At 53.3% G+C, this 27,489-nt stretch overlaps 1 protein-coding gene across 4 annotated transcripts; it reads left to right on the top strand.

The window, feature by feature from the left end:
* The first annotated feature begins 1,392 nt into the window (after window positions 1-1,392).
* On the top strand, window positions 1,393-27,167 carry KBTBD11 (kelch repeat and BTB domain containing 11). Of its 4 annotated transcripts, none has more exons than XM_060291480.1 (2): window positions 1,393-1,811; window positions 20,414-27,167. In XM_060291480.1, exon 2 carries the CDS (start codon window positions 21,268-21,270, stop codon window positions 23,197-23,199), a length of 1,932 nt encoding a protein of 643 aa, XP_060147463.1. In that variant the 5' UTR covers window positions 1,393-1,811; window positions 20,414-21,267; the 3' UTR covers window positions 23,200-27,167. The 4 variants fall into 4 exon arrangements, with proteins under 4 accessions (XP_060147463.1, XP_030686119.2, XP_060147464.1 ...); XM_030830259.2 differs by having other exon boundaries at window positions 1,394-1,700; XM_060291481.1 differs by having other exon boundaries at window positions 1,715-1,853.
* The last annotated feature ends 322 nt before the right edge of the window (window positions 27,168-27,489 follow it).

The raw sequence follows: 27,489 nt of genomic DNA, 5'->3' as shown, positions 1-27,489 counted from the left end.
TGCATGGATGTTTTAAGTTAATTCATTTATTTTTTCATTCCTTCAATAAATACTTATTGAGAACTTAGTATATGCCAAGCACTGTAAAATCCAGTGGGAAGAGAAGTTAAATATGACTGATCAGCACATCGCTGGAAGCTGGCAGAGTGGTGGAGAGGACAGACCAGGACCTCTGTGGGGACAGCACCTGTGACTGGGGAAAGCTGAGTGGTCACTGGGGGCTTATCCACAAAGGTGGGCGGGGAGGCCAGATGAAGCCCTGATGCTGTGGGCCAGCGCAATGTAGCTCTTGAAAAGATGGCACGGGTGCTGGGGAAATGCCTTTAAACTCCCCTCCAGACATCTTTAAATCATGGTGTAGGGTAGGCTAGTTACATGCGGTCTCCATGTAAAAAGGTAAACAGAGATGCATTGAAAATATCCCAGTAGATTCTAAAATATTTCTGACATACAATGGGTAAAATAAAAATGGCACATGATGGGAACTATTTCAGCCTCCAAAAGGTCTGTTTCCGCTACAGTTAACTGATATTTTTATTTTATTTTATTTTATTTATTTGGCCACCCAGCATGTGGGATCTTCATTCCCCCATCAGGGATGGAACCCATGCCCTCTGCATTGGAAGGGCGGAGTCTTAACCACTGGACTGCCAGGGAAGTCCCTAACTGATCATTTAAAAAAGTTATTTCCCGATAGTTTGCTCAGTTTCTGCTTCCTTTAACCCAAATCTTGATGTATTCTACTTAGCAAGTAAACAAAGATGTTTTTTAAGGACGTTCTCAGGGTATTAACTCTGGTACTGAAAACCGAAGGGCCCATAACATTTAACTGGCAGAGACTGTTGAAGGCAAAATTTTTAAAAAGAAAAAGAAGTAAAGGCTCAGCCTCTCTGTGCCTATGGAAATTTAATCACTTTTTCACGAAACCTTTAAAAATAGCATTTACCATCAGGGGTCCAGTCTTAACTGGAGCTGACCCGGCAGGAAGCAGCTGTGCGCAGGAACAGAAAGCAGCCCAGGTCGGAGGGCACTTCGTCCCTCTCCGCTGTCAGGTCTTTGGGGATCTTGCTGCTTATCGTGACCTGGAGCTGGTGGGGGCCACGTCTCCAGATACAAGAACAAGTTTCAGCGCTTCCTCTACTTGGGTGTTCTGAATGTTTTCCTTTTTGTTCTGGAGTCTGTACGGATGTAGGCAGTTTTCTTAACCACTAAATATTTCAACAATGCATCGTCCCTAAGTTTCCAAATCATAAACACTAAATTACATTATTTCATGGTTTTTTGGGGGGGCGGGGGCTAGGACACAAAAGAGAGCTGGCAAAGCCTAGAGCGCTGGCGGTAACCTGTTCCTCGCTCCTTGTTGGGGCGTTGCTGGATTAAAGCTCAGCATCTACGAGGTGCCACAGGGCCCAGCGCGCAGCCCGCGCCCCTCACGTGCGCGCACGGATGCGCCTGCGGTGGGCGCCGCTCCCCCGCCTCGAGCCGGGTGTCCGCGGGACCTCCCTGCGCCTGGAAAGGGTTAAGCGAGCGGAGGGCGCGGGGCGGGGTGACCTGGACTCGGGGCCGCGCCGGCGCGCTCCAGTCCGGAGCCTGCGCGCCCTGCCGGGGGCTGCGGCCACCCTCCCGCCCACGTCCCCGCGTCCCCGCCTCGGCGCGCTGCTCGGAGCGGCGGGGCTCCAGGCACGGCCTCCACGGACGCGGTGAGTGCCGGGCCCGCTGCAGCCAAGGCAGGCCAGGGGCGCAGGGGGCACTCGTCGGGCCGGGCCTGGCCGCGCGGGAAGATGCTCGGGAACCCGCGGGCGCTCGCACAGGTGCGCGGAAGGCGGCCGCCCCGCCCGCGGGCGTTCTCACAGGTGCGCGGGAAGAGCCCCGCGCATGCGCGTCGGAGACCCTGGCGAGGGTTCCGGGTCCTGGGCTTGGGTGGGCGCCGGGGTGGAGGGCGAGGCGCAGAGCTGAGAGGTAGGCGTGGGCCCCGAAGGGGGGGAGGCAGCGGCGAGACGCCCCAGGAGGCGGAGGATAAGCGGGCGGGGGTCGCGGGGTGGGCGCTGGTCGGGACGGGGGTGGCCGCCGGGGCGGGGGCGGGGGCCGGCGTGGGGCGGGGGCCGGGGGTGGCCCCGCCCGCGGCGGGGGTGTGGGGAACGGGGTGGGCGGACCCCCGTCCCGCTCCCGGGCGCCGCGTGGAGGAGGGGGCCGCGGCGCGGGGACTCCCTAGGGCGCTCCTGCCGGAAGCGGGTGACGGCCAGTCCCCGCGCTGTGCCCGCGGTGACCGCCTCCGAGGACCCAGCCCCGGGGGCGGCGTGGCCACTGTCCTTTCCGCCGCCAGTCGCGCCTCCGCGCGCCCAGCCCAGCCGGAGCCAACCCGGGGGCGGAGCGGCCCGGAGCCCAGCGGGGAGGAGCCGCACCCCGCGTCCGCGCCCCGCTGCCCAGGCTGAGCGCTCCTTGGGCAGGCGGCCCGGGCTCGCGGCCACGCTGTAGGATGGCGGGCCCGGCCGCTTCCCCCTTCCGAGGGGTGTCTGGGCTCGGTGCCGGGCTGCCCGGGCCCTGCCTCGCAGACGGTCGTGGCCGGGCCGCGCTGCCTCTGGAGCGTCCATCCCGCGGGGCGCAGGAAGCGGGTGGGAGGTCCCTCCCGGACCTGGTTCCCGGGGGAGGGGAGGAAGATGCGGAGGCGCCTCTCGCTCTCTCCTCCGATGCCCACCGGCCGAGACCCTCGCGACCCCCAGGGTCCGCTGCTTATGCTGCCGGGATTGCTGAGGGCTCGTGGGGTGCTGGGGGCTGGTGCACAGCGCGTGCTTTCTTTTCACGGAGGCTTTGCCCCACTGACCGACCAGACGGCCCACCAGCAGTGCTTGTTGCTCAGGTCTGAACGTGCCTGACAGCATGATGGCGCGGGGGCGAGGGGGTACGAAAAGGAGCAACATTTAAATAAAGACTGCGTGGAACCGGCTGACACGGCCGGCGGGGAGGTTACATGCATTGCCGCAGCAGGCCTCCCACCCCCGACGCGCGCTCCTGCTGGGGGACCCCAGCCTCCCTCGGGGGGCTGCGCCTGTAACGTTAAAGAAGGAAGGTTTTAAAAAATTCTACCACTTCTTCGGTTCCTACAGAACCACATCCTTTGTCTCCACCCACCCTCACATCTGTTCTAAGGGAAAGAAAAAGAACAAATCAATGTAATAAGCTTTATTTCGCTCAAAGCACTGAAGGCGCTTTACGGTCAGGTTTTTAAGCCCCTGCGCTGCGCGCAGTGGAGGGGCCAGTTCACTCTGTGCCTGGCCTGTTGTCACCTTCCTCCAGTCCCCATCTACCAACAGTTGCGCAGCCTCTAATTAGGACCCTTAATGGACGCCGATGTTGCCCTTTGGCCTTTTATCCCCAGTTAATGGGGTCCTATTGTTAGAATCCTCCCCCCTCCCCACCCATGAAACGCAGAAGGAAGCTCTCCATCGCACTCAGATTTGCCCAGGGACAGCCCAGGGAATGCGCGCTTCTGGTAACTGGCATTACAACTCTCCCTTTGGGGCCTAACACAGCAAAATTTTAAAGAAAGAAAGTCTTTCCAGCGTTTAATGTCAATTGCACAGGCATTGCTGATAAAATAATCAGAACACAATGAAAATAGCTCAAAGATTTTGCTTACAGGATTTAAGGCAGTCTTGGGCTTGGGAGGAGGGGAGAGAACAGTTAAGTGTTCATCCTAGATCGGGACTGAGCTGTTGGGGCAGCCTGGCTTCGTGTGGTCATCTTGCTGTCCTAGTGTCTGGGCGTTCCTTAGGGCGGGCCCTCCTTCACCTGCAGAGGACTTTGCCTGCTGCTGGCTCCAGCCCTGGCAGAACAGAAGGATCTGGAACCAAATCTCTGAACATCTTTCCTGGCAGTCGCCAGTGCTTGATTTCATTTCCATATGTTCTGATACAAGTAGCCACGTTGTCAGCGGGAAGGCAGGAGGCCTCTTTTTAGTCTACTTTTGTCCCTGTACTGAAACTGGGGGCCCTCTGTGCTGTGGGACCTCCATCTGGGATCCTATTTCAGTTTTTTTCTAAACGCCGACAGCATAAATTGTCCATAATCATAGCTCTGCAGTGAAGCTGGAATTACTTAGGCAGCTGTAATGCCCCTCGGAGGACAGATGTGGGGTTGGCCTTAGAGGTGCCCCGAGAGGCCGTCAGTGTGCAGACCAGAAACCAGCCCCGTCATTTTGCACATCTTCCCCTGGTGACTCAGGACAAATCTGCTTTTCTCAGGAGTTCAAGGAATTAGTGTCTCCCCTGTGGCCTTGATTTCAGTTTTTTCTGTTGGATTTATTGTAATTATGCTGAAAGTATAGTGTTGGCACCTGCACCTCTTTGGGACATAGTTAACAATGAGCAATGACCTTTGGAATTCAGCAAAAACTTCCAGGAGTTTGCCTTTTACCAACAACCCAACTCCTGCCAGAACGAATATTAAACAGTGCCGTGGAAATTGAAGCCGTTGCAGGTCTTCTGCAATATTTGACCGATTAAAAGCCAGTTTTTTCTTTCACAAACATTTATCGAATGTCTACCCCAGGTCAGGCACAGTGCTGGGAATGCCATGGCATCTAAAACAGGCACAGGTCCTCACCCCCGCCACCCCCTGCGGCTTAGGTTCCAATAAGGTGAAAGGCATTAAAAATATAATCATGTTAATTCATGTGTAATAACAAGCAGACAAGTGGCCTAAATGAAAGGAATAAACCCCTATGAAAGCATCTGATGAAGGGGTTTTGAGTTGGGGTCTGAAGGATGATGAGGCCTGACAAAGGAGGACGGCAGGGGACGGCCCAGGGGAGATGGTGCTCAGAGGGGCCTGGCGCAGCAGAGAACGGAAGGAAGGCCGGGAGGGGCCCCTAGGCCATGTCATAGATTTGTAACTTAATATAATTTTGATTCCTAATTAATTGTGGCATTTCCTCTATGTAAATTGATGGAACTTTGCTCTCTAGGCCTTGATGGAGTAGGACGTGTGTTAATTTTACAGAACTGAGATGTACTGAATCACAAAGGGATCCCCATTCCGTGGGATGTTGTGGACAGAACGTCTTGTAAGCTGATAACCACTGTGCTGCTGTTGGATGCTGTTAGCACCGTTTTCTGGAAAGTCTTAGTCATGAGGACCTTGGTACAGATGCCAAGTCTGCTGCCTTTGTCTGAGCCACCCGTCACCCCCTGCTCCCACTGCAGTGGTTCCAGGTGGGCTTCACACAGCTGCCCTTCCCCCTTGATCGGTTCCTCTTACAGTCGTCAGGGTGGTCATTTAAAGACACAAATACTGTGATGTTGGACGGCCAGTAGCTTCCCAGTGCCGTGGGCTGTAGTCCACAACACGGGTGACAGGACGCTCATTCCAGTTGGCGTGGTTGTCTGATGACCAACCCCACAAGCTTAGTGCCTGCCGTGGACCAAATGTCGGTCTTCTCCAAATTCACATGTTGAACCTTAATCCCCTGGTGATGGTATTAGGAAGGGGGGGCTTTGGGAGGTGATGAGGCATGAGGGTGGAACCCCATGATGGGATCAGTGCCCTCATAACACAGACTCCCGAGAGCTCCCTCTCCCCTTCCCCCACGTGAGGACCCAGGGAGAAGATGCTGTCTGTGAACCAGGAAGCAAGTCTTACCAGACACTGCGGAGAGGGAACTGTTCGTTCCAAGTCTACTGATGCCGAATATTAATCCCATCTAAAAATACCTTCACAGCAACGTCTAGGCTGGTACTTGACCAAACACCTGGGTCCTGTGGCCCAACAAGGCTGACACATAAAAGTAACCATGGCAACTGTCCTGTTCAGACAGGGGAGTGGAGGCGCACGGTGACCTCTGGCCCGTGACGGCCCTGCAGTGCAGTCGGGCACCCGCTGGCGGGGTTCCTGTTCCTGGGGGTGGACCTCCAGTGCTCTCGGCGCTGCTCTGTGGATTCTAGGCTCTGCCCTCCGAGTCATCCTTCTTGTTTCCTGAGAAGTGCCTGGTGTTCGCAGCTCAGCGGTTTTCTCAGCCTCTTCCCTGGTTTCTCTTCGTGCTGATCTGTTCCGTTTACTCCAAGTTGGCAGTGTCTCTTCCCGTACAATTATCTTAAACACGTTGTGGGTTTTCTCTGGATCTGTTGGGATTCAAGCCACCAGACGAAAGCTCCGTCCACAGATGCACATAAGTCCTTTCTCTACCTTGGACCTCCAGGGCCTGTGTCTAGTGTCCCCTCAGGTATTTATGAGGTCTTAACAGGGCATCTGATGGTGCCACCTGGATCGGTCTTTGCTCTGAGGCCCCATCTTAATTTGACAGTGTCGCAAGGGCTGGGAAAGAGAAGAGCTTTATCTTCCATCCCAGTGGGGCCTGGTTCCTTTATATTTGCTCCAAATCGCACTTGAAAACGGAACCCTTCCTTCTTCCGCTCTCCTCTCTCATCTCATCAGGTCACAGAGACAGAGCTCAGTAGGGTGACCCGGGCCCTGCCTGGAAGTCTCCTCCAGTGTCATCCAGCCCGCCCAGCGCATCCTCCGTCTCCAGCATCATGTGGCCACGGTGCTGCTGAGCCCTGCCCTCCAGAGCCCTGTCCAGGAACCCCATCCACCTGTCCTCGGAGCCCTGCTAGCAACTGCTTCGGAGCCCAGAGGCATCTGCCCACTGGCTGCCTGCTGCCCAGCTGGGACCGCTGAGCTTGCCGCGGGTTCCTGCTCTGGTGGCAGCACCGTCCAGGCGGGTGCATAACGGACCAGTCCAAACATACTGGCTCAAAACAACGGAGTTGACTTGGCTTATAAACCTGCCGTCTGGCGGGGAAACTCAAATGAATTATCTGGAGGCGGACACGCACATCTGCAGCCCGGCTGGGAGCACGAGGGCAGCGGGGCTGGACCCGGCGCCCAGCACAGTGTCTCCGTGGCCTCTCGCTGTGCTCCCTCCAGCCGGGCATCTGGTGTCCCCGGACTTCTTACACGTTGGCACCGGGCATCCGAGTTCTGGGTCCTAAGAGAGGAATCTGTATTATTGCTGTTTTCAGCACAGCCTCACCTCACCATCATCACCAGTGTTTAGGATCCAGAGACCAGGGCACACATGCAGACATCCGGGGAGCCATTGTCCCCCGTGAGAAGAGCGTGCGGGTGGGCTGGATCGAGGTCACCTTGGAAAGGATGGGCTGCGTCCTGCACTCCCCAGCCACCCCTGCCCTCTAGCTCCTTCCTCCTGGCTGGCCAGTGGCCAGGGGGCTGTGGCGGCTCCTCGGGGCCTGTGCTGCCCACCCTGCAGCTCTGTGTGTGGCCCTCAGCCCGCCCTCCCATGAGGCCCAGGTGCCTGGATGTCGAGGTCTGTGTCTCCCAAAGGCCGGGCACTTTCTGGGCTCTGAGTGTAGGGAACCTTGTGTGAGGGGAGAAGTCTCACCCTCCCTGGTCCTTTGGTTAGTGGAGTCAAGTCACCGGGGTGACACAGGGAATAGAAACATGATGGGCAGTAGATCCAGTCCTCAGCTTATGTCACGGCTCTGCTGCGTATTGATCCCGTCAGTCTGCACGAGGCTCTCACCTGTGCCAACTCCTGTCTTTTGAGTGCATGGAAATCACTGTTTGATTGAGTAGGAAATAAGACTAAGTACTTTTATCCATGTAGGTAATCATCTTGATGTAGAAGTCAAGATATAAAGAAAAATTGTCTTCATTTCTTTTATGTCAAACAGACAGCACCTTGATTCCTTTCTCGTGCAACCGTTCTTACTACTTATTGTAAAGGGTTTGATATTTTGAGGAGAAACATTGAGATGGAAGACGTAGGCCCAGTTATGTGCCAAATGAGGTGGAATACCTGCGTGAAACTTTGAAATGAAGTGTAGGCACCTGCCGCCTTTTGGTCAGCATTACAGGCTCTGAGAAGACTTTTACGCTTTTGCACAAGGGCTTTTAATCCAGCTGACCTCGTGTGGCTTCGACGTGGCCCAGGTGTGTGTGTGGGGTGGCCTCGGGGCCTGGTCACTCAGGCTGTGAACTCGGGGGCACTTGTCGCTGCTGTGGAGTCCCAGCAGCCCCGGGACGAGGTGCACAGGCGGCCGGATCTTCCCAGGTCCTTCTGTCTGGTCGTTTCACCAGCGAAGACAAAGAAACACTGGAGCTCTCAGCTCTGTGACGTCAACCCCAGAAACTGCGCCTTCTTCAGCGTCATGGGATTTGTAGAAATTATGAAAATCACTGGATCTTAGACTTGTTCTCAGTGTGTTTAGGTTTCTGGAGTTGAGATAGTGCAGGGAGTGAAGCTGGCAGGGGTCCTAGGGTGTGGCTTCTAATTTAGCACAGCACTTAAGAGCTGTGTGCCCCTGGGCAAGTGGCTTACCCTCTCTGGTCTCTGTTTCTTCCTGTGTGTGTGAAACACAGGGAAGGGCTGGACCAGGTGCTCTGCCATCTCTCAACTGCAACGTTCCCAGTTTGGGGAAGGATTCTGGGACTGGTAAAACCCTTGGCAATTCTGAGATACAGCACGTCTTCAGTGTCAACATTTTTTTTCTTCAAACCTACAACCTAAATCAGGCCGGGGATTTAACGAAATGGATCCTTCATTTCATAGTTCTGTGCCTAAAAGCCTGGACATTATAAGAAAGCTTTCATTTGACCATATTTTTCTACCAAGTATTCTTTCTTGGGGCCCAACCAAAACTTGAGTCATTTTATTTTATGCACACACTGGTGCACACACATACACGTGCACACAGAGATGTAACTGTACACATACGCACGTACACATTCTTGTATATGTATACACATCTATAGAGAGATGTGTATATACATAGAATTTTTCTGATTCTAAAAATATACATATTCATTATAGACAATTTGAAGATACCAAGAGTTATGAAAAAAAGTCACTCATAATTCTCACTATCAACATGCCTTTTAAACCTTTTGGTATTATTCTCATTGTTTTTTTTCCCCTGTTGTGTGTGTGTGTTGGGCGGGGTGTTTAAAATTTTTTAAATTTATTTTTTATTGAAGTATAGTTGATTTACAATGTTGTGTTAGTTTCAGGTATACAGCAAAGTGATTCAGTTACACATACATATATATATATATTCTTTTTCAGATTCTGTTCCCTTATAGGTTATTACAAGATGTTGAGTATAGTTCCCTATGCTATACAGTAGGTCCTTGTCGTTTATCTATTTTATACATAGTAGTGTGTATATGTCAATCCCAAACTCCTAATTTATCCCTCCACCAAGAGTGGGGTTTCTACTGGCTACATACTGACTACATGTACTGAATATAGTGCAATTTGCCGGTCGTATTCCTTGATGACCGTCCATTGTTTTCCTAGTAAGACGGCTCTGAACAGTAGCCTTGTCCTCAAGCCTCTGGCGGCCTCTGATTGTCCACAGCGGCGGCGCTTTGGTCCCAGTTGCTGGACGTCGTGATGTTCTGGACGAGGCTGGGTTTTGTTGAGGGGTCAGGCCGTCTCCTGTCGCCTGAGGGCTGTGGGCCAGGAGCAGAGCAGAGCCGCCCGCACGGCTTCTGGAAGGTCATAGGCTTGTGGGTGAAGGTGGGTTGGTGTTGCAGCTTGATGCTGTCGTGTCCTCAGGCTCTGAAAGGGCCCGTTCTGGTGTCTGTGGAAGATTCTCTAAAACCTGCAGCCCTTTCCGGAGCCTGGTCACCAAGGGCTGGGCTGTGAGGGACAGAGCTGCCTGCCAGAGACCCCCAAAGAGAAAGAAGCCAGCCGGATGCATGGCCAGAGGGGGCCCGGCCTCCAGAAGGAGCATCGGTTGTGTGGCCTGGGGCCCCCGGGTGAGGTGCTGACGCGGCGGAGCCCACGTCTCCTGGTGAGGATGCTCTGAGTGGGTGCTCCGGGCGGGGGGCAGCTGTGCTGTGACCAGGAATGCAGACACCGTCCCCCACCCCCGCTGTGCCACTTTACAGCTGCCTTTTGCTCTCGGGGAGCGGCCGCCTCCTCGTGGAATTCCGGACCCGGATGGCCAGACTGTGGTAAGATGCTGTCTGGGGGCGGGGGAGGCATGTCGGTGCTAGCGTCACACGCAGGAGTCACAGCCTCAGAGTTTTGCTTTCTTTTAAGATTTCTTTTTTGGATGTGGACCATTTTTCAAATATTTGTTGAATTTGTTACAATGTTGCTTCTGTTGTATGTTTTGGTTTTTTCCGCCCAGGGGCATGTGGGATCTTAGCTCCCTGACCAGGGAGCAAACCCGCACCCCCTGCACTGGAAGGCGGAGTCGTAACCACTGGACCGCCCGCCCGCCTGCGAAGCCCCCCAGAGTCTTCACATGCCTGACCTACTGTGGCATTTGCCAGGGTGGAGCGCCGTTTTCCAAAATACTCATCTTTCTGAGACTGAAGTGACCTCTCTCACCCTGAACCCACTGCAGCCATTCACCCCAAAGCCACATTTTAGGGGGAAAATGCCATAAAAATCAAGATGTTGGCAACCTTCCTCTGTAAACTCTTTTGAGTCAGATGTTAAAAGAGTTTGCAAAGGCAGCAGGCTAATAACATCGTTTCCTCGGATTCAATCTCAAGATAATTTAAATATTTCGTCTTTGCATCCACTCACTCCTGGCTGTGTCAGGACTGGCCTGATAGGAATGGCCTCTCTTGAGGCTCATGTGGGTGAACTCACACTCATCAGAACATCTGTCTTGATTTCTGCTTCGGAAACAGGTGAGCTAGCATCTCATCAGCCTTCTTGTCCCACTGAGCCACCCTCGTTGCTTTGAGGACAGAGACCACGTGTTGAATTCGGGTCAGTTCCTCTCCCTGTAATCTCCCCGCCGTGCTGCTCCTCTGGACATCCAGGCAGGAGGTGGTTCTGCTTGGCTATGGTTTCCATGCGAGGCTCAGGCCCTTTCCCAGGGCCCGCTGAGCCGGAGGGGGGATGTACTAGGTCAACAGCACCGTTTCTGAGAAGCCTGAGGACACAGGTGCAGCAGGAGGGCAAGGCAGGGACTCTGTCGTTACATCTTAACTAAAGCAAAGCAGGACGGACCACAGAGAGAGGGGTTTCTATCTTGCTTTCCATTTACGCCAATAATGGTAAATAAACAAGTGAGATTAATAGGAGAGAAATCTGGGTTCTAACCGGCCAGTAATAGGCGTGTGATTTCGGACAAGTCTCTCTGTTATCAAACCAAGAGCTTAGAGCTTTAAAAATGATAAAATGTGAGTTTTTATTTAACTTTCCCATATTTCAATTCGACTGGAACTTTAAACATAGGAATACCTACTCCAGCACTAAGAATACAGTGACTTAGGGATCTTCTTACCTAGTGAATGACTTCACTTAACTGTGCTACAGATCGTGTGGCTTCCATGAGGGTCAGTAGCAGGCCAGATGGACTATTTAATTGATAAGTACTGATTAAACATATGGAATAACTTTTTTTTTTTTTTGCGGTACGCGGGCCTCTCACTGCTGCGACCTCTCCTGTTGCGGAGCACAGGCTCCAGACGCGCAGGCTCGGCGGCCATGGCTCACAGGCCCAGCCGCTCCGCGGCGTGTGGGATCTTCCCGGACCGGGGCATGAACCTGTGTCCCCTGCATCAGCAGGCGGACTCTCAACCACTGCGCCCCCAGGGAAGCCCTGGAAAAACATTTTTAAGTGGTAAATTATAAAATACTCAAACACTGTAAACAATGCAATAAAAATATTCATGTATTCCCGTGAGACAATACACATTCTCGTCTTGCAGTTTATGCTTTGAATCTTCAGGAAGCCAAGTGATACAGAGCAGGTGGACAGCCCTCCCTTCCCTTCCTGCTCAGAAGTAACCACTGCACCGGAATTCACACCTGTCCTTTCCACACTTCCACGAATGACATATAGTATTTTGTCACGTTTAAATGTATGTAAATTATACTGTATCTTTCTGCAAATGGCAGACCTTGAAAAATTCAAAATTATGTTTCTGAAATTTATGCACATTGATACATGTAGATTTAGTTCATCTTAATGTGTGTGGTGGTTTGGGCAGTGATAGAAAATCAGTCTAAAAGTAGTCCAATCAGTCTTTTTGTACAAAAGGACACAGAGCGCTCTTTCTAAAACACAAGAGTGATCATATTCACTTCTTTGAAGCCATCAGAGGATTCCCGTTTGTCATTAAGATGCCAGGGCGCCACGGAGGGGCCCAGTCCCCTGACCCTGGGGCTCCTGGCTGCACCCAGCCTGTTCAGCTTCTGGAACTGGTCAAGCTTGTTTCCACTGCCAGGTGTCTGTTCTCTCTTCCACCCGACCTGTGTGTGTCTCCCTCTTGCTCTCAGAGGAGTCTTACCTGATCCCAAGTAGAAATCAGGTCTGTCCATCACTACTTCCCGGATCCTTGTTTACGTTTCCTGCCGTGGTTTTACTTCCTCTAGAATTCGTGTCGTAGTGGCTTATGTTCGTCGTCTTCCCTGCGCTGGGAGCTCCCTGGGGCCTCGGCCAAGTCTGCTTGGTTCCTGCTACTTCCTAGGACCCAGGGCACCTCCTGGAACACTGTAGGTGTTCAGCATACATCCACTCAGTGAATGAGCAAATGACTGCATATTGTTAATTATTTCTCAGCGTTGGTGGGACTTGAACAGATTGAAGACTTGGGGAAAGTGTGGGTTGGTTTGACCCAGGCAGTCTCACTTCTGGCTCCAGCTTTGCATCACTGCTGGGACGTTCACCTCTCACTTCAGGGGACTCGCACAATAGACTTATTTTAAAAGAGTTAAGGTTGCCCAAATATTGCTCAGAATTGGGTCTCAGAGCTAGAGGTTTCCAGGGAGGATTGCAATCCAGGTGCCTCTTTGCAGAGTCTCTGTGATTCTGTGTGTGATCTCAGTGTTCACACCCTGCGCTTGTCAACAACTCCGGAACCTCGAGCCACAAGCAAAGGCAGATGCTTCTCTTGCAGAATATTCGGGGTTTGCTCCCTGATGACACGTCCGGAACCTAGGGCACAATTTGCACTCAAGTAACTTGGAGCCCCCCTTTTGAGTGAATGCACAGGTTTACCCTCATCCATTTTCCTTTCAGTTCTTCAGGGTCTTGGCTTCAGGGAGCACAGGGCTGTGTCATAGCCGGGACTGAGGTGGGGCCCGTCTGTGTGATGTCACGTTAGGTGGCGGCTGAAGACACACGCTTCCCTGAGCGCGGCAGCGATGCCCCCACGCCCCCCTGCTTTAAAGCGTGGTGACTTCAGGTGCGTTACTACATCACCAGCGAAGGGCTGTCTTGTGAGTCGTGAAGCTCTAACGCTGCTTGCATCTCTTGAATTAACAATAAAGACCCATGATCTGTTGAAGGAAGGAGAAGAGTGAAGCTCTTCAGCAGATTTTCACTACCCAGTTGTCCCGCTGGATTAAGGTCAATTTCATCTCTCTGCCCTGGGCTTCATCTTCCCCCAGACGGCTTGTCCTGGGTAATGGCTAAGGGCACAGAGACACTCACAGTTGCCACCAAACTTCTGAAACTCCCGAGCAGTGGGAAGTGGGGCCTGTGAACCCACGTGGCCGCCGACTTAGTGAACGAGTGCAAGCCACAGGCATCTTTTCTGAGGCCTCACGTAAAATGCCCCAGAGACGGGGAAAGAGGGGAAACGTGCACTCTGGTTTTGGGCTGCTGCTAACTTCGTTTGGTCTTTTGAGACGAGTAACGTAGTGTTTCCGGGCCTCCAGCATTTTCTCGTGTCTGGAATCAAGATCATGGCAATTCCTCTACCCGTCCTCACATGTGGAACGTGAGGACAAAATGGAAAATTGCCGCGAGGGCTGGGAGCTGCTCTGGGTACAGGCTGCAGGGCTGTGCGCTCCGTCCTGGTGGGGCTTTTCCGTGAGCCGGGACCGGCGTTGTCCGGGTCGGCACCTCATGGTGCGTGGTTACCAGGAGCTGGGGCCTGTGCGGGGCGAAGCTCTTTACAGACGTCCGTCTAAACCCCGCGGAGACCCAGCAAGGTGGCTTCTTGTTTACAGTCAGAGTTATTCCAGTTTCCAGGGGCACGAATCCCACTCATGTTCGCTGAAGCCAGAAACAGACTTATTAGCTCGCAGGCATCACAAGCCCTGGCTGGGGGTGACTCGCCCAGGGCACTGTCTCCTCTCTTTCTAGGTTTTGCTCTGTGTTGGCTTCACTTTCTTCTCCCGAGGACAAGCTTTCCCTTGATTTCAGCTCCCTGACCCACCCACCTGGTCGAAGCCTTTCTCCTGCATCACCCTTCAGTGGGAGGACCTGGCCTGGGGCCGTGCTCTCGGGACCAGGTGCTGGGAAGGTGGGGCGTGGGCTGGGCTGGAGCAACCCTGTGACTTAATCCCACTACCCTTTATGACTGTGGAGCCAGTGTATATTCGTTTCAGGAAATATAGAAACTGGGCACAGCTAGATAGAAGACAGTAAGAACCTGTCTCTGATCCAACGTCCACAAACACCAGTCCCTTTTGAAGACCTTTTCTTTGTGAGCTCTGTATCATGTTTCACTGGTAAGGCATAAATACATACATACATACATTGTACGTAGTGCAAGAACTTGCTATAATAGGGATTTTTATCTGAATGTTTTCAGAGCTGTTTTTTCTAGGTTCTCTGGTTAACATTTATTCACTCACCATCCATCAAGCCTTTTCTGGGGGCCCTGGCAGAGCCCAGCCCTGTGCCAAGGGTAGAACGATTAATGCACCTCCCTGTCATGAATCCACATTCTCATGGAGAAGGATGACACACGTGCACATGAGGTGTTGAAATACAACATTCTGTGCAAACGTGGACCGCACAGTTGCTGACCTGGGAAGTGAGGAAGGTAGTGTCTGTGACAGCAGGTCCCCGGGGGCCTGGGAATGAGCAAGAATTCTGGCTCAAAGGAGGAGAGGTGGCTCTGGGTGGCAGGGACTGTGCGGGCAGAGACCCTAAGGTGGGAACGCATATGCAGATGTACCTACATGGGGGTTACGTGCACAGATACACCTGTGTAGGGGTTACGTGCACAGATACACCTGTGTAGGGGTTATGCGCACAGGTACACCTGCATGGGGTGTACACACAGATACACCTGTGTAGGGTTTACACACAGATACACCTGTGTAGGGTTTTTACACACAGATACACCTCTTTAGGGTTTGTACACACAGATACACCTGTGTAGGGTTTACACACAGACACACCTGCATGGGGTTTACGTGCACAGACACACCCACGCAGGCTTTACCGGGGCGCGGCAGCAGTTCTGTGCTTGTGCGAAGGATGGAGAGGACTCCTGGGCAGAGGAGGGAGAGATGAGGGTGGCGGAGGCTTGGGAACAGATGGCTCAATGCCTCATTTACCAGCCTAAGGAGTTGGGACTTTGAGAATAGCTATTACGTAAAAGCTTCTCTTTAGGAAATTCTCTAATTTTACTTCCTCCAGTGAAGCCCTGCTGGAAGATTCAGCCGCCGTTACCCCCTAAATCAGGCCCACGCAGACAGCGCCGGCAGGAGCCCATCCCCACCACGACCTGCCCTGTGTCTCTATCTGCTTTACTGTCAGAGCTGGGGGCGTCCTGAGTCACCAGAATTCTGCTCCCAGGATGCACTGGGCAGGGGACCAGACATGGGAGTGTCTCGTAGGCGTCCACCAGCCCAGCGCACGTGCTGCAAAGTCGAGTGCTTCACGCTCAGAACTGTTAACAGACAGAAGGGCGCAGAGCATTGGGCCCAGTGCTTGGTGGCATGGGCGCTGAGGCTGGACAGCGGGTCCGCGTCTGGCTCTGCCACCTACTAAGTGCGGGGCTGATTCATTGTATGGTGACATCGGTTCACATCTCATTTCCTCTTTGGTAAAACGGGGCTAAAAACTACGACCCCACAGAAGGGTGGCTTGCGAGGGTCGCGTAGGTCCCAGTGATGTAACACACGTGACAGCAGTCCCTGTAAAATAGAATAGGTGTGAGCTGTTTCATGATTACTCGCGCATTCAGGTTACGTTACAGCCCATTGAGTCTTAGAAATGTCCTTCATGAAGAGCAGATTAAAAATGATAGGTTGTAACCTGGCAGAATAGACTCTGATTAACGTCACCAGACCTGCGGAAGGACGTCACTTCCCCTCTTAATTATTCAACACACCAGGCTGCTCACCAGCCCCGCCCATCCCCAAACCTCACGGAACAAACGGCCTACACCCGGCTTGGGGGGTCCTCTCATCCAGGTGGTGGGTGTCTCCTCGGCCGAAGCGTGTACAGAACCTTGCACACAGGGACCTGGGCCCTGCGCCCTCCGCGTCTCCCAAGACCACGCGGCACCCGGCTTTTAGCAGCCAGACGGCCAAGCTCCCAGGACGACTGAGGAATGAAAACCTATTTTGTGAATGATGCTGCCTTGTGGCAGCGTTGGACTCCGTGTTCCAGGCACGCCGCTATGATGGCCTTGCTAGGGCCAGACCACGCACTGTGACGAGTGCAGAGAACGTGGGAATCAGGGCTGGGGTGAAGGTCACTGGCTGCCCTCCCCACCCCCACCGAGGCATCCGCTCCCACCCACCTGCATCCCTGCGCACCCAGAACCGCCACCTCATTTTAATTGGGCCCAAGGAAGAAGGAACCAGCAATATCTGTAGGAACAGCTGAAGGGAATCAACACATTCTATGATCAAACAGGTATCCTGACATTCCCTGCAAGTTTCTAAGATTCGATGATGTTTCTTCTGTTTGTGGTTTTCTTTGTGAAGTAACCCCAGGAGTTATTGGCTGTTCACTATGTGAACAGGGTCATGCTGGTGTGTGGGAAGCAGGCGGCGGGCAGGGCACAAGTGGTGGTTCAAGGACTCTGCTGTCACAGGCGTGTGGCTGGACACATGGATGAGATACGTGTCGGGCGTGACTTGAAGAACACCGAGGAGGAATCGGCTACAACAATAGGTGCTACAGACATTTAGATAAACTTCCTAAGTCTGTTCATTAATATTTAAAAAAACTGACTAATTATTTGAAACGGAGAGTCTCTTTAGCAACCTATATTATTCTAATGAAGCATATTTAATTTTAAATAACCTGATATCCACCTTAAGCACAAAAATAATGTCCACATTTGGGAAATCATAGACAATCTTCTTTAAGAAATTCATATTGGGCTTCCCTGGTGGCGCAGTGGTTAAGAATCCGCCTGCCGATGCAGGGGACACGGGTTCGAGCCCTGGTCTGGGAAGATCCCACATGCCGCGGAGCAACTAAGTCTGTGCGCCACAACTACTGAGCCCACGTGCCACAACTACTAGAGCCCGTGCTCCACAACAAGAGAAGCCACCACAATGAGAAGCCTGCACATCACAATGAAGAGTAGTCCCCCGCTCGCCGCAACTAGAGAAAGCCCGCGCACAGCAATGGAGACCCAGTGCAGCCAAAAATAAACAAATAAAAATAAATAAATTTATTTAAAAAAATCAAATTGAGAGTGAAGAAATTCACGGAGAGACTAAAAAATTCTGTTTAGATATTTACAATGTGGAGAAGAAATGTATAGCCTTCAGGGAGAAATGCTACCTAAGTTATATTTAAAGCAGACTTGTTCCTGTTAAAATATTTTCTCACTACAGTCAGGAGGGAGCCTGTTACCACACCCCACACCTCCACCGACAGATCCCCTCCCGTCGCTACATGGGGCGAAGGTGCTGCCGTTCATCTGACTGTAACAGACCCCAGAAGCAGTGCTCAGGGAAGAAATCCTTCCCGATGCCTCAGTCGGGCGGGGAGTTGCAGTTATTTTGCCGTCACCAGGGTGGGTGCTGGCACAGAGTCCTCCAGGAGCCCCTTAGGGGGACTCTGATGCTGGAGCCAACTGCAACATGGGGGGACGTCCCCTTGCAAATCCCGGACCTCCAATCTGACCCTAAGTGTCTTGGCAGGCTTGCAGTGCTCAGAGGACATACACAAGATGGGCTGGCTTCTTCCCATCCATTTTAAGCCCAAATCACAGTAATGGGCCACGCTGGGGAAAAAAGATATAGCTCCGAATGCTGACTTTCTTTAACATCGTTTGAAAAAGGAAGTGGCCCCTCTGCTTAATTTCCTCATTTCTTCTGTGGAAGCTGACCCTCTACCCTGCCAGGCGGGCGGGGGCCGGGACCTGTCATGCTGCAGAAGCTTCCTTCAGAAAGTGGACCTGCTGGGTGGCCTCCCAGCTCTTGGGATCCAGCATCACTGCTGCCTGCGTCCAGTGACAGACGGTCTTCTGTCTCACCTGACAACACTCAGGTGTTCGGCATCACCTTGGCTGGGGGGGTGAACAGGGACTCCTGACCTGGTCACGGGGCAGAGAGCCAGCTGAGTGGGTGAGCAGCTGTCACACTTTGGATGGGATTACATGGCTGTGCTCAGGTCTCGGACCACCCCCGGCTCTGCCAGCCTGGTCTGTGATCCATGCCAGGGGCGCACAGGGAGCTGGCAAGGACGTGCCTGCTTGGACCACTGACCACCTGGGTCATATTTGTGTCATTGTGGACATGCAGCTCCTGCTTCTTGTGGCTACGACAAAATGTCTACTTAGCCTGATTCTTTCAGGCTTTAAACGGATTCTGTACAGCTTTGAAAACCTAAGAATTGCAAACTTAGGTTTTTCAGTGTGTCCTATTCCCTGCCTTTCTTTTGAGTCTGTGATGACTTCCACGAAGAGAACTCTCAGAGGTTGGGCTTCTGCACGTCCCGATGAGAGTCAAGCCAGAGAAAGAACCAGGAAGTGCTGAAACCCTTCTCCTGGCCAAGAAAAGAAAAAAAAAAGTAGTTAGTTTTCTGAGGTCCAAGGTCTTCTACACCATACAGAGAAAGTGTGAAAAGAATGAAGCAAATAAGAGAGCCAGTTCTCTGATTTTATTTCAGACATTGACGTTTATATGTATATTGGGGAAAGATATGTATATGTCTTCCTTTTTATCTGACTTTCCCTTGAATGACTCAGCTGACTAAGACAGCACCTCTGGCGTTTGGGAAGAGGCCAGAAGCTTTGCTTATAAAATCTGTGCAGGTTTCCAGTTTGTCATCACATTCCGGTCGCTGTGGGCCAGAGTGCATTTCCATCTCAGTGGACGCAGGACCTCCCCAGCAGCATCACGGGCTGGGGCACAGCTGAGTAAACACGTGGCACCTCCGTGACCCACATGCCCGTGGTCAGAGTTTCAGCTCATCCCGACTGTCTCCATGCTGCCTTTCCACATGTCCTAGACAGTGCCCTGCACCCGGTGAATATGCCCCAAAGGTTACTGTTAAAGATTTCTGTAAAACAAAGAGAGAAAGAGAGAGGGAGGGGAAGAGAGACAGAGAGAGAGGCGGGGAGGAAGGGAGAGACAGAATTGAATGTCTTGAATCTCCACCTCTAAGACACTTGCATTTCTGAGAATAATGGGAAAGTCTTTTTCGTAACACAGTAGCAAAAAGAGCAGGCAAGCATATATTTTTACACACACCCATTCTCTCAACCCTGAGCATTTATAGGGATCAGGCAACGGTATTAAGTACAATTAGTAGAAAATCAGAAGAGGTTGAGGGTAGGTGGTTAAGTATCCCTTTATCCCATTTGCGAGGTGAACATACCCTATAATGATGACGCATCTGAGCTGTATGTATTTGGTCCGTTTCTCTCGTCCATGGCCTCTTCTTAGGAAAACCAGAGCCCAGTTTGCCCCTCCCCTTGTGCTAAGACCCCCCTTCTAGGCTGGGGAGTCTCAGTGAAGGTTTTGCCAATTAGGAGAGATAATTTATTATTTTTTTATAGTTCATCTGCAGGTGCTCACATCTGCCTTCCAAGTAGTTCTGTGGCTTTTGTTTTTTGTTTTGGTTTTGTTTCGTTTTGCTTTGGCTTTTCTTTTGCTGCACGTGTGCTCTTTGGAGGGTTGCTTCTCTGAGGTTTTTCAGAGCTACAAAGCCAGGAGTGAGCCGTTCAAATAGATTCCAGAGTCGGAGCCTCCGAGGCCAACTCCAGAGAAGGGTCCTCAGCACCTTTCTCCAAATATTTGTTGTAAATGAATTTGAGATAGTTGGCTGGAAAAGATTTCAGGAAAACTGTCCCGCAATAAAACTGAGGTTTCACAGGCGGGCCATGCTTTCTCACTGAAAGTTCTCAATTATACATACACATCTCATTAGGTCGAAATGAGGAAGTGGTTGATATTTGACTGCCGTTGTATTGACACACAAAACCCAGCAGTTTCGTACGGTTCAACCCAATGTGCTTAAGGCTCATGGCTGAATTGGGCTCTTCTTTATAGACCTCAAAAATCAGGGGAGGAACGGGTTTTAATATCTAAATAATCCCATATGTTTTAGTCACCAAACTTTCCAGCACTGAAAAGTCACAATCCCCATTCCCACCCTATCTGAATCCTATAACCTGAAAATTGTGGAGGGAAATGGGGTAGCTGCCACTGACACAAGGTAGCCCTATGGAAAAATGCGAATTCCAACATTCTGTCTCTTTCTCCTATAAACAGGAACACAAAGAGCGTGGTGACATGACATGGAAACACCTGATATTCCAACAAAGGAAGTCGCAGAGGAAGGCTCCCGATGGATGAAGGAGGAAAGCCGGTCTAGTGTGTGCAGTAACTGTGTCTTCCTAACACCCACCTGGCGACTGAATCATGCCCTCCCCGCTTCCAGGTGAACATTGTTGAGGCAGGCCCATCAGGAGCGCTGCCGAGGCCAGGACACACACAGATATTGTCCGGCTGACCATCCATAAGCCTTAATCGCACGTGGGAGTCACGCACAAAAAACAAGCTCCCTGGGGCGGCTCCCTGTGAAACAGCAGTAAAGTCAGTGTTCTGAAGTGTGGACTGCAGCCCGTCTCTGATTCGTTGGTCCTCAGAGACAGAGATGTGATGGAATGTGGAGGGATAAACACTGACTCAGGAAGAAAGGGCAGGCCCAGTTCCTTAGGAGCACCTGACAGCTCAGTTCCGCAGAGCAGGAGCTACAGACAGAGCCGCGGCTGCGGCTGCAGGGCGGTCCTGTCCGTGGACTGATCATCACCACGCGGTGCGGAGACCGAGCCACAAAGACCCCTGCAGACGGCCGCCGGGCGGGAACCTTGCCAGGTTCACAAGTTCAGCCGGGAGCGCGCTCGAGTCGACACACCCCTTTCGCCGGAGAGGAGAGCGGGCGGGCGCGAGGGGAGCTGCGTGCGATTGAAAACCAGTGTGGACACAAGTGAAATCTGATCGCGCGCCAGCAAAAGCGTGTGAAGCCAGGAGCCCCGGAGGAGCCATCGACCTTGGGCAGCCCGAATCCGGGCCAAGTCATGCCGGGCTGCTGAGCGGGGACTGCAGCCGGAGCGAGCGCTCGCATGGAGAGCCCGGTGGCCCCCTGCGTCCTCTACCCGGGGGACGGAGCGTGCGGCCAGGCCGGGGGCCGGGGCGGCGCTCCCGAGGCTCCGGGAGAGGGCGGCCTGCAGCCGCCGGACGCGGCGGGGGGGGAGGGCGCTGCGTCCCCGGCGCAGACACCCTGCAGTCTCAGCGCGTCCCTGTGCTTCAGCTCCGGGGACGATTCCCCGCCCTCTTGTCGCCGCGGCCGGCGGGTGGTGCAGAGGCAGTGGGAAGTCGGCAGCGCTGGCGCCGCGTCCCCGGAAGGGCGCGCGTCCCCTGAGGATCCCGTGTCCCCCGAGGAGCGCACGTCCCCAGAAGAGTCCGCGTCCCCGGAAGATCCCGCGTCCCCCGGGGAGTGCCCGCCGGCTGAGGAGCCCACGTCCCCGGAAGAGGCCGGGGACCCCGCGCCTGTGCCCCCCGGCGTCGGGCCGGAGCACGGGGAGCCCGACCTGCTCATCGAGGTGTCTGGCCGCCGGCTGCGGGCTCACAAGGCGGTGCTGGCGGCGCGCAGCGACTACTTCCGTGCGCGCGCGTCGCGGGACGTGCTGCGGGTGCAGGGCGTGGGCTGGGCGGCGCTGCGGCTGCTGCTGGCCTACGCGTACAGCGGGCGCATGGCGGGCGTGCGGCCCGACAACGTGGCCGACGTGGTGGCCGGCGCGCGCCGCCTACAGCTGCCCTGCGCCGCGCAGCGCGCCACTGACGCCGTGGCGCCGCAGCTGAGCTTGGCCAACTGCTTCGAGGTGCTGAGCGCGGCCAAGCGGCAGCGGCTGGCCGAGCTGCGCGAGGCCGCCTACCGCTTCATGAGCGACCACTACCTAGAGGTGCTGCGCGAGCCCGCCGTCTTCGGGCGCCTGTCGGGCGCCGAGCGCGACCTGCTGCTGCGCCGCCGCCTGCGCGCCGGCCGCGCCCGTCTTCTGGCTGCCGCGCTCGGCCCGGCCGGGGAGCGCGCGGGCAGCCGGCCGCAGAGCCCGTCGGGGGACGCGGAGGGCCGAGGCGACGCCGCCGTCTACTGCTTCCACGAGGCGGCGGGCGAGTGGCGCGAGCTGACGCGGCTACCCGAGGGCGCGCCGGCTCGGGGCTGCGGCCTGTGCGTGCTCTACAACTACCTCTTCGTGGCCGGCGGCGTGGGGCCCGCGGGCCCCGACGGCCGCGCGCGGCCCTCGGACCGGGTCTTCTGCTACAACCCGGCCACCGACCGCTGGAGCACCGTGCGGCCGCTGCGCCAGGCGCGCTCGCAGCTGCAGCTGCTGGCCCTGGATGGCCACCTGTACGCCGTGGGCGGCGAGTGCCTGCTCAGCGTGGAGCGCTACGACCCGCGCGCTGACCGCTGGGCCGCCGTGGCCCCGCTGCCCCGGGGCGCCTTCGCCGTGGCGCATGAGGCCACCACCTGCAACGGCGAGATCTACGTGTCCGGGGGTTCGCTCTTCTACCGCCTGCTCAAGTACGACCCGCGGCGCGATGAGTGGCAGGAGTGTCCGTGCAGCAGCAGCCGCGAGCGCTCGGCCGACATGGTGGCCCTGGACGGCTTCATCTACCGCTTCGACCTGTGCGGGGGCCGCGGCGATGCGCCGGGGGCCGGGCCTGCGGGGGGGCTCAGCGTGCTCCGCTACCACTGCCTGGCCAAGCAGTGGAGCCGCTGTGCCTCGCACCTGCGGCCCCCGGGCGCGCCGTCGGGCCTACAGCCCTTCCGCTGCGCCGCGCTGGATGGCGCCATCTACTGCGTGAGCCGCGCGGGCACCTGGCGCTTCGTGCCGCCCCCGGACGGCGAGCCCGGCGCCGGCGACGCGGGCCCCGAAGGCAGCTTCGAGCTCCAGTCGCTCCGAGCCCCCGCGGACGCCCGGGGCCTGTTCTTCCCGTTCGTGCTCAACCTGCCGGAGGAGAAGCCAGACCGAGGCGAGGAGGGCGCCGCGTAGGGTGGGCCGGGTCACCCGGGCGTGTCCCTCGGCAGCCCTGGGCCAGGGGACGCCCCGTTGGCCGAGGCCCCAACTGGGAAACTGGAAGGGGCTAGGGGAGTGGAGGCGGGGAGGGAGAGAGTCGGGGGTGGGCCCCGGTGGGCCCCGCCCAGCCCACGGGATCGTTTAAAGGCTTAGAAGGTAGAAGCTTGTCGCGGGGCCTTGAAGACCTTTTGCGATGCTGTATTAAGGCCCGCTGCCTAGTCTGCATTCCTTTTGCTTTGCTTTGCTTTGCTTAATGGGGTCGATGGCAAGATGTAGGATGTGTGCAGATAGATAACCTTACAAATAAGATACAAAATACCTGAGAGAGAAAGAAACAGAATGAGAGATGAAGCCTCCAGGTGCAGTGGGTGAGGCCTGGAGTGTACCGGGGTGTACTGTCCTCGGTATCACTCGCGGAGTGGCCGGGAGGCCAGACCTGAGTTGTGTGGGGTACCCGGTACCGTTGCTTCCTGCACCATGAGAGGGGACCTCGGGGCCACCTCCCAGAGCTGAGATCCTAAAATAGGCCAACGTGAACTATATTAGTGGAACGACTGAAAGAAGGTCATACTTTTTTCGGCTTGAGGTTTAAAATTATAACTGATAAGTAAAACTTTTAAACCCTTTCTAACTTAGCTTAAAAGTTCCTGCCACATGTGGTTAACTTGCGGTTGGCTCCATTCCAAATGTAGTGAGTATTAAGGGTGAAATCTTTGATTCCCAATAAGATCTGTCCAGTGAGAGCTGAAAGTATCTGCTCTGTCATCACAGGGGCCCAGATATGGTCAAAGGCCCACACACCTCAAGAGCAGGTCCTTCTCACCGCTTAACTGAGATGGGTTTAATATTTTCAAGTTAAGAGATGTTAATAATTATGTTCAGTGATGTAGTAACGAGTTGCTCTTATTTGAGTTATGAATCTTCGGTGACTGAATGTTTTCCAAAGCGCATGTCATCAGTAGGAAAAGCTGACAGTGGCCGTGGTGCTTGTCTGCATTAAAAGGAGCATTTGTACCCACCAGGTATGCCCAGCCGCTTTGATGTTTCATAGTGGGCTCAAAAAGAGTAGTATCCCCCCCCACCCCGCAAAAGAAGGTTAAAATCCTTTCTTTTTGAGAGTTCTAAAGAATAACATACAGGCACAGTTGAACCCACTACTTTTGATGTTTTAAATATGAATTCTGTCATCCTGATGAGGGAAATTCATTTTTACAAGCGTCAGTCTAAGAAATTGTGGCGGAGTGACAGCATAGTAACGTAAGGGGAAATAACATATGTGTATAACGTAGTTTAGCAAGTAAACTACACTTTTCTAATTGTGAATTCCAGAATACCGTAGTAGAAGTAACATGAAATTCAGTACTTTGGTAGGGCACAAGGATGAAGAACAAATCCGTTGATCTTTCCTCATTTGTTATAACATTTTACTTTCCAAGTATGTACACACAGGGCTTACTGTTGATTAAAAGTTTAAGGATAAAGTGTATACGCTCATAGAGGCCAAGTGATCTGCATTCTGAGTCCAGTCCACTTTTTTTTTTATTACAATAGGAAAAGTACACATTGAAAGGTATTGGCACAAAAGTAGATGAAGTTATGTGTACCTTACTATGATTTGCTCGTGGATCCAGTGATGGGGGGGTTGCCTCTGTCTGTGCCAATCAGTGGGTATGTGGGACATAGGTTATGCTTTTTAAAGAGTCTGTGGTGATGAAAGTGATGAGTTAAGCTGTTTAGGAATGATAGCTCGAATCATGCTTGCGCCAGAGCACGGGATTTACCGTTTCAGCGGGTGCGTCCTGGTGACGTGTGTGCCTGCCCGTCACTGCCCCTGACCTGAGACGATGCTCGGCCACTTGGTCCATCGTCTCAGGAAAGAAAAACAGGCTTCAGGTTGCCTGACTTCTTTGGCCTTTTGGTAGGAATAGACTGGAGACGTGGCAGGAGGAAAAGAATTGAAATCTGAAATAAATAATGTCCTTCTAAAGACATGAGCATTTCATATGATAGTACACTTTTCTCTAGACTTTCATTATTTACGGTAAAACTTTTACATGAAATGGAACCAAGTTATATTTTCATTCCTTCCGTATCAAACTCATGAGATATTATCACTGTGATTTTTACTTGAGAAATCATTCCTCTGATGTTTACCGTTTCAAAACATCAACGCTGAAAGTGGGCTTCCAAAGGAAACGCTCCCCGTAGAAGATGGGAGACCTGTTAGATGTCACGTGTGCACAGCCACACGATAACGTGCCCAGCTGGAGTGTTTGTATATTATTTCATCCTTTAATTGAACGAAGAAATGCCTGGACTAGACGTAGCATCACTTTCTGTGGGAGCTGGCCCCGGAGTCCCAGGCATTTGTCAGGATGAGATGCCCGAGGATGCCTAAGGATGGGTAGAGGATTTAGAACCTTGCAGACCACACTTCTACTAGTAATATCACTGAGAGCAGATACCAGAGCACCTGGCATGCTGACAGGACCAGTTTAATTTGCTTTTGGAGGCCAGTACCTGGGGTGTAGGGCCAGGAGGGTGGTGCACCGATTACACCAACGGAAAAGCCACCCCATGTAAGAGCCTCGGTTTGGAGGACAGCTAGGGGAGGGGCAGGCCTGGCTGAGACTTCCCTCCAGGTCTGATGTTCCGAGGACGGATCATGTCACATGCAACGTGATGTGCCAAGGCTGTATGCAGCTCTATTTAGAGAAGCAGTTGGTGCAAAAATATTCCTGCTCTTCGATCCGTTGAGTCAAACGAAGCTAGTGCATTTACGACATCCATCCGTAGTTCACATGAAATTAAGGAACCCAGGCGCACTGACATTCCCAGATATTTGAAAGAGCAGGGGAAGGCTATAATTTGGGAAAGCTCGATCTTTTGGTTAGCTCACAAGCAATGACTTTTGTATTGTTAATCAAGGTTCATTTGGGATCCAAAGGAACGGGGTTAAGACGTCTTCACTTCCTTTCTGTTTTTACCTTTGGTTCGGGGAACAGCCGCAGTGCCGGCCGGCGTGGCCTCTGGCAGCTTTACGGGACTGGATTTGGAACTCGGTGACTCGATTTCTGAATCTCTGGCAGCACCAATCTCCTTTCCTTGAAGACAATGGAAGTTCTTTTGCTACTTAGTTAAAACTCCTCCCTTTGTATCAGTTTTGCTACAAATCCTTAAAATGAATCACCTGCTCGATTCCTGTTAATTTCTGGTGTCCCTTCAGTAATTCTGGAGCTGCTGTTTGATCTGTGGGTCTCTTGGGTAACTTCCTGTGAAAGATTTTGAAGTGAGATGCAATGTTTTTGAGGTCCTTTGTGTTTTCCTGAAGTTAAGATGGTTTCAGGACATAATCTGTTGTAACGCCTTCCTGGGGCGATGTGTAAACAGAAGCGCTCTCTTGTGTTCTGTTTTATTGTAGATGCTTTCCTAGCTTACAAAATGTTTTGTTTTGGTGTTTTTAAAAAATATATCAGTGTCCTTATTTTTCCCTTTCCTCTGCAATATTATTATTCATGGGAAGATAAGAAGAGCTAAAGATGAGAACGTGTCATCTTCTGGTTGCGTCTGAACGTATGTCAGCGGCCACGTTCTCTACACTTTCCCCCCTTCCAGGAAGGTGCCTGGACCACAGGAGCTGGCAGGGCACTTCGTACCTGCTTGGTGAATTGGTTTGAGATGAATTGAACTAAAGGCCTAGATGTGTTCTCATGCGACATGAAAGCTCCTCTGAGGCTTTTGAAAGCTGTAAGCAGTGCTGCAGTGTGGCCGGGTATTAAAGGCAAACAGGTGTCTTGAAGACACAGTTCAGGCCGGCTGATGCTTTATGGGTCAATGCTTCAGTTTCTAGGTCCTGGGTACCAATCGCGTAAAACCTTGTACGTCTGTCTGTTTATCCTGAGATGAAATAAATCACTGGGCGATGCCAGCGCTCCTGAAACCTGCGCAGCTGTTCTTGTGTCTTTTCTTAGGAGCGGAGCCCTGGGTGGGGGTCCTTGCCTGGGAATGTGCTCCCGGGGCTGGGAGATTCCGGCCCGACCTGCGAGGCCCAGGGCTGGAGTCCCCCGTCTGAATGTGGAGTCTGGGGACTCCGGAGGGTCCGTGCAGCTCCGGTTCTAAGCCAGGGGGTCTCTTCATACTCATCAGGTGCATATGAACCCCTTGGTCCCCCCTTTCCTCACCTGTCCCCTCGGCCAGCAGCCTGTGGGCCGCCCCCCGTCACTGCTTCCTGGAGAGGCTGTCCTCTACGACACGATGTTGGTTGTG

The sequence above is a fragment of the Globicephala melas genome, chromosome 21 (genome assembly GCF_963455315.2).
Source record: "Globicephala melas chromosome 21, mGloMel1.2, whole genome shotgun sequence".
NCBI classification, from domain to species: Eukaryota; Metazoa; Chordata; class Mammalia; order Artiodactyla; family Delphinidae; genus Globicephala; species Globicephala melas.
The sequence above is the reverse complement of the archived record's forward strand: the minus strand, read 5'-3'. Positions and strand labels throughout refer to the sequence as shown.